Here is a 6,827-nt window from a genome sequence, read left to right as displayed (position 1 = left end):
GACATCTAGACTTGGTTTTAACCCCCGAACGTGATCCCGATTTAATCCCTTGGGCTTTTACTCAGACCTCAAAGTTTCAACTTGTTCGATTTAGCTTCTTAATATTATTTTTACTCGAAATTAATTCCTACAAGACATAAAATACACAATAAGTACAATACACTAACATTTAAATTCAAACACAAGTAAAATACAATAATTTAAATGTAATACTACGACTAAACACGACTTTCTAGCCTACCATCAATATACCGGTGATACGTCTGCACTAAAATTAGTTCCCAAAACCAGAATTTTCCAGCGTAGAACAGATATTTCTATCATATTTGAGCACGTGCGGTGTCAACATCCAATTACAGGTGAGAGAAAAAAATCCCAAAGAAATAAATAAAAGAGAGAGATCAAAATTTTACACGTCATAGGAGAAGATAATGAAGGTCCCATTGTTGGTAGCCAATAGTGTCACTATTATTAGACTCTTTTAGTGGGAAGGTAAAAGATGAGAAGGTAATTTAATAAAAAAGGATGAGGAGGTAGCTTTGAGGATCATTGATATCTTGCTCATTCTCTGTTGCCTTGTCTCTCTCACACACAATCAATCACAGCTTCACACTACAAAAAGGTGAGATAAAATTGAAGTAATTTTCTAAGGCTCAGCTTTCATCAAGAAAGACAAACAAGGCCCATAATTTTGTGCCTTTCACGTTACATAAAAAAATATTACTACTACTATAAAGACAGCTCCATTAGAATGGCGGATATTACTAGAACAAGCAAGATTATTGCTTCTACACTTAAAACCACCTTGTTTTCTTCTATTTCCATTTCCGTGATTCTTTTTGGTTCCTTCCTTTAGTAGTAGTATATTATTTCAAGAAGCAACCCAGACTATAAAAAAAACAACTTTTTACTGTTCCTAGTATTTATTTAGTATTTCAAAGCTTCTATTTTTTGGCTATGGCTTCTTGTGGGATAATTTCTGGGATTCACACTAATTTAAAAGCAATTGAGAAACTGCCGATTTCTAGTCCATGCTTCTTCAGGAGTTCTTTTGGTTTGGAACCTATACAGAGAATATGCATTGCTCCTAAGAGGTAATTACTTGCTTCCTCAGCCTCACTACTTGATATCTGTTTCTATCTAAATTTGGTTAATTAGTTGGCATACCAAACATTTGAAATTATCCATTTAATTGGAGTTTTTGGGTGCATTCATCATCTTAGCTGATTGGTTTAGTTATTTTTCATGTTCTGTTTGCAATTTGATGCTTATCTGTTTTCAGTTGTAGTTTCAGAATCTTGTTTTCTCTTGCAAGTAGTATTGAAGTTTTTGTCCCGGTTCTTGTCACGGATCTTGAAACAGGTAGTGAAGTAAAATCCCAAATTATATTAAAGGACTGTTTGATTAAAATGGAGATGCAACGGGACTAATCATGAATCCGTCGTTAATCATAATGAAGTTTCTGTGATGTGTTTTTACTCATGGACTTGCTGATATTTAGCAGTGGAAAAAGTTCATAAATTACCTTATACTGGAATCTATGTACTTTTGGGTGCCCTGACTCAGAATATAATCAACATGTTCTGCTATGTCAGATTAGCTTTTCCCGAGAGTACAATTATTCCAAAAGCATCCTCAGCTGCAGCTGTTGAGGTATCTAACTATATACTAATAACTCATTGAAATAACTTTTGCCCTTGTTTTTTGTTTTCCAAAAATTGAGACATTTGTTTTTGATTCATGGGACTGGGGAATCAGGACGGAAGTTCCCAAGAGACTGCTGTCCCGACGCCAAAAGTCATAATAGATCTGGATTCGAACCCTGATGCAACTGTAGTTGAGGTCACCTTTGGTGATCGCCTTGGAGCTCTTGTTGACACGGTAGGATTCATTATCTTCTTGATTCAAATACTTAATATTATTGCTGATAAATATTTGGAGTCATTTGGCAGCATATCTTTCTCGCGTATAGGCCTAACTTTTACTGAATGTGTTTACAGATGAGTGCACTAAAAAATCTTGGACTAAATGTTGTCAAAGCTAATGTCTGTCTAGATTCATCAGGGAAACATACTACATTATGCATAACAAATGCGTAAGTCATGTTGGATTACTTTATGTTTGTACGCTTTTATGGAAATTCTGATTGTTCTATTTTTGGGGATTTTTCCAGTTCTACTGGTAGGAAGGTCGACGATCCAGAGCAACTAGAAGCAATTCGTTTGACAATTATCAACAATATGATTGAGTTCCATCCGGTAGCGCTGCAATTTCAGCCGTCGTACATTGGATGCTTGTTAAGAGTACCTCTGTGGTATCTTTTATTTGCTGCTTCTTCTTACTGCATAATTTCTGCTGCAGGAATCTAGCGCCCTGTTAGCTATGGGTGAAGTCTTTGGTGCTTATCAACCAAATCAAAAGGTTGTAAATACTTTGTTATTGCATTCCATAATTTTGCATGTGCGAACGCACTAAAGAGTCTGCCTGCAGTAATTTCTTGAACTACTTGCATGTATGTCTCCAGCCAACTCTAGTCAGGATTGCCTAATGCTCGTTGAATAATTGACAGCAAAAACATCTCCCTAATAATTTACAAGATAGATGCAGAAACAGCAGTTTAACTTTTATAATGTAATGTTAACTATTTTTGTTCTGTTGTTTATTGTGCCAATTTTCAGCTTGATGTGGACATAGCAACTCATATCCATGTCTATGACGATAGTCCTGAACGGAGGTCAGCTTATATATACATATAGTTTATCGTGATTCGCTTTCAGACTAATGTTGATAATCAAGTATCATGGTCATAAGATGCCGTTACGTGCATAACTTGAAAGACTGACAGTAAAAACATTGCTGTTTTGCAGCTTACTGTATGTAGAGGCAGCAGATCGACCTGGATTAATAGTTGATCTCGTCAAGATCATTACTGAAATAAACATTGATGTTGAATCAGGAGAGTTTGACACTGAGGTCAGACTTTTACAACTAGAGTTGTTTCATAATATCATTTCACTTCTTTAAATATTACAGGATAATACATCGATTTTGTTACAGGGATTGCTAGCTAAGGCAAAGTTTCACGTAAGCTACAAGAACAAAGCTCTCATCAAGCCCCTTCAACAGGTAAGCAACCTGTTGTGAAAGCAATTTAATTTCGACGTCATATTTAGCTAGCTATTTGTCTACAATTATATTTAGCTTGATATAAATCATTGTCAAACAACAATCTGTAACATTTCAGGTTCTGGAAAACAGTCTACGCTATTACTTAAGGAGACCATCAACAGAAGAGTCGAGTTTTTAATACAGTGCGGAGAAGATCACCAGTTTGGTAATTTAACCATGCACTTTTAACTGTCGCAGCAAAAAGCGTGCTGAAACATGCATGAAATCTGGAAATACTGTTTCATTACTGCGCTAACATTGTAAAATGCTACCATTCTATACCTCAACTTAATTTGAATATACCTTTCGACAAGTGGAAAGAGCCATTTTCCTCCCATTATTAGTTAATGCTTATCACTGCCCAAATTTGAGGTTTCAACTTTATTTGATATCAATGAAATAAACCTAGTGTAATCCCACCTTGTGGGGGTCTAAGGAGTATAATGTATACGCAGAACTTACCCCTATCTTGTGCAAGTAGATAGATTATTTCCGATATATATACACCCACTCAGGCAAGCAAAGTATTGAAAATTCAGTGGTCCAATTAATTATCGTGTTACGTTGAAAATTCGTGTTTCTATTTTCCGGACATATTTATTAGTAGTATTGTTAAATTATGAAAATGGAAAGGGGGATGATGAATTTTGAGGAGTTTGAGAGGATAAGGAGGACAGAGTAAGCACAGAAAAATGGACCACATACTATCTATGGAAAAGAGATAAGTGGATCAGTGCAAATTGCACAGACAACAGCCTTCATAATTTAAGAAGAATGGATATTCTGCTTCTCTTACTATATCCCAAAACTCTTTTATCTATTTTTTATTTTTTATTTTTGTTGACGATGTCAACTGGTCGTTGGAGGAACTAATTGATAATGTAAGCCAAGGCACCAATGTTTCAATTATTGTCTTGTTTATAATTGAAAGACTATAGCGGTTTTATTTATTTTCTTCCATATACCGATGTCTGAAACTTTAAATTGCTGGAACTTTAGATCAGCTTACTAGTTTCAAGATTGTTAAGACTAGGTCTGCATGCATTATTAGACTTAGAAATTGAACTTTCACAACAACTGAGATTAATTAAATAGGATTTAAATGGTATGATCAACACACAGAAAATATTAGAGTATGTAATATGACCATTATTTTGTTAAATGGAGTCCATCTCACATAAGCATAAGCATCTTTGCAAAGTGTAGACTTTGTTGGCAATATTCTTTGGACCCAAAAATATTGCATTGTGTGTTGGACATTATTTGCACAAGTTGTATCTCTTCTTTTACACCTAAGAGGTCAAGACTTTTTTGCCTATAAAAGGGAAGACCATTAGTTCATTTTAGACACACCAACAAGGCTTGTCTTCAATTCTTGTTTCTTCCTTTCTTCCTTTATTAAGAGTATTTTGTATGAGAGTTAGTGTTGGGAAGCACTTGTGTGAACCCTTTCTTTGGAGTGATTTTGTGAGGTTATTCTCTTAGGGTATTTGGGATTAATTAGAGTGTTTACTCTAATTTTGTATTCTTTTTTGCACTCTTATTATTATAGTAAATTGCTCCTCTCCACTTGTGGACGCAGGTCACCTCGACCGAATCACGTTAAATTTGTGTCTTCTTTAAATTCTTTAATTGCCGTTATTATCAACTTACATTGTCTTTGTTATTGTCATTATACCATTGTTTGGCTATATTCCGCACTACCCGGATTTCCAATCTTAGCAGAGTAATAATAATAATAGTAACAATAACAAAAATAATGATGATGGTTGTAATAATAATAAGTGCGACATGAACACAAGCACGACATCAAGTACTATTTTCAGTAAATCTTTTGTATTTATTTATTTTGATTTTACGTTACAAAAAGCTTACCACAGAAAAAGTACGACCTATATATGATAAATAATAGTATCAAATTGAATGCAGAGAAAGTGAAGATCAAGAGCGTAACAAAAAATCATGATGACAACTGGAGCTTCCAAATGATCGTATCGAAATATTTTACCCTAAGGATCAAGAGAAAGTCATTAAAGTTGTTGCTCATTATGTATCGGATAAAGGAGGAGGTTTGTGATCGGTTGAAGCAAGCATACAATTGTCATATGATGAATTCTCGATATTACCGTTATCAAAAATGTTAAAGAATTGTTACGAATAGAATTGTACTTAGAGTAAATGTCTGTCTTTTAATTAAAGAGTTTATTACTTTGTGGCTAAGTCATTTTTCCTCTATAAATAGAGAGATTTTACCCCACTATAAATTATCTGATATTCAATAAGAATTACCTCTCTTTTCCTTGCAATATTATTCTTTTCCTTATTGTTTTATTTCAAGAATAATGTTATAAAAATAACTTTTTTATTAGAAATGTACTAAAAAAAATTATACGTTACATACAACTTAAAGTTTAAAAATGACAAGTGAGACTTGCTCAGTAAAAGTACCTCCACCTACGACCGTTAGGTCCTGGGTTCGAGTCACGCTGGAGGGGAAGTGTGGAAACACTATAGATCCTCCTAATTTGGGAGGGATTTAAAAAAAAAAAGTTTAAAACTTAAAGTTTAAATTGGTACAGCTGCCAAAGGGCCAATTCAGGTAAAAATAGCGCGGGTTAGCCAGTTTTCGGACTGGTAATTGAAAAATAACTAGCGTTTGTAAAGTCATTGAAAAATAGCCATTATTTTGCTGCAACACGGACCGGTCCAGCATAATATACTGGAGATTGGTGCACCTGTGTATGAACTTCCAGCATATTATGCTGGAACTCCAACACGCGGAAAGTTCCAGCATAATATACTAGAGATTAGAGCACCTGTGTATGAACTTCCAGCATATTATGCTGGACCGGTATATTATACTGGAACTCCCGTATATTATGCTTGAATATTTTTCGGATTTTGAACAGTATTTTCGTTCAGATGTATCTTTACATAAAAAGTGGCTAAATTTTGATTACTTTTAAAACTATAGCTATTTTTTAATTATCAATCGTAAATCTTGCTATTTTTTAATTTCTCCCCAGGTGATAGATTTGGTCTAACGATTGGGCTCATTTTGGTTCGTCAAGGTACACTATTTCGGCTTTAACGTTCAGGCTAGTAAATATTGACGAGCTAGCCACCTTTTGGACAGCTTTTTCAAAAATAATCAATATTTGAAAATTTCGTTGAAACGTAGCCACTTTTAAGCAAAAACACCATGACAGACTTATGTATTTCGAACTTAAACAAGTGAAAAATCCAGGATATTATTTTAATTTTTGTAAACATGATATTGTCATGGATTTCGAATTTTAAAAAAGTGATACTTCATGTTAGCATCTTGGATTTTTATTCCAAAAATTGGCTATTTTAATGATTTTTTAATATGTGATTATTTTTTAATCACAAGTATGAAAAATGACTTTTTTTTTAACTTTACACCTGATATTACGTACCCCATAACGAAATTCTCCAAATATCCTTCTCTCTGGTTTCTCGAAGTATGGCAACTTGCAACCTATCATCGATTCGTAGTATCAAATTAATTATCAGTGTATGTATTGTCTTGAATTCTACCAATTTTTATGAAAGAAAGGATAATCTACAAATATGGAGACATTCTATGAAACAAAAGCGGAAGATAGGCCATTGAAGGAATTTAAGAGAGAAATTCT

The 6,827-nt window shown here is 34.0% G+C and overlaps 1 protein-coding gene across 2 annotated transcripts; it reads left to right on the top strand.

Moving 5' to 3' along the window:
- The first annotated feature begins 501 nt into the window (after positions 1 to 501).
- On the top strand, positions 502 to 3,481 carry LOC104103112 (ACT domain-containing protein DS12, chloroplastic-like). 2 transcript variants are annotated; one of them, XM_070197665.1, is made up of 10 exons: positions 502 to 622; positions 1,363 to 1,653; positions 1,759 to 1,881; positions 2,001 to 2,095; positions 2,174 to 2,258; positions 2,362 to 2,421; positions 2,679 to 2,734; positions 2,868 to 2,973; positions 3,058 to 3,126; positions 3,245 to 3,481. In XM_070197665.1, exons 2-10 carry the CDS (start codon positions 1,579 to 1,581, stop codon positions 3,305 to 3,307), a joined length of 732 nt encoding a protein of 243 aa, XP_070053766.1. In that variant the 5' UTR covers positions 502 to 622; positions 1,363 to 1,578; the 3' UTR covers positions 3,308 to 3,481. The 2 variants fall into 2 exon arrangements, with proteins under 2 accessions (XP_070053766.1, XP_009609293.1); XM_009610998.4 differs by having other exon boundaries at positions 523 to 1,094; positions 1,596 to 1,653.
- The last annotated feature ends 3,346 nt before the right edge of the window (positions 3,482 to 6,827 follow it).

This window comes from Nicotiana tomentosiformis, chromosome 3, assembly GCF_000390325.3.
Source record: "Nicotiana tomentosiformis chromosome 3, ASM39032v3, whole genome shotgun sequence".
In the NCBI taxonomy this organism is placed as follows: Eukaryota; Viridiplantae; Streptophyta; class Magnoliopsida; order Solanales; family Solanaceae; genus Nicotiana; species Nicotiana tomentosiformis.
Note: the sequence above shows the minus strand (reverse complement) of the source record. Positions and strands in the feature narration are given on the sequence as shown.

Bases quoted from the DNA above. Each gene is read 5' to 3' on its own strand.
- LOC104103112 (XM_009610998.4), top strand. From the start codon at position 958: ATGGCTTCTTGTGGGATAATTTCTGGGATTCACACTAATTTAAAAGCA. The intron at 2,096-2,173 runs GTAAGTCATGTT...GGATTTTTCCAG, and splicing joins ACATTATGCATAACAAATGC to TTCTACTGGTAGGAAGGTCG. The intron at 2,422-2,678 runs GTTGTAAATACT...GCCAATTTTCAG, and splicing joins CTTATCAACCAAATCAAAAG to CTTGATGTGGACATAGCAAC.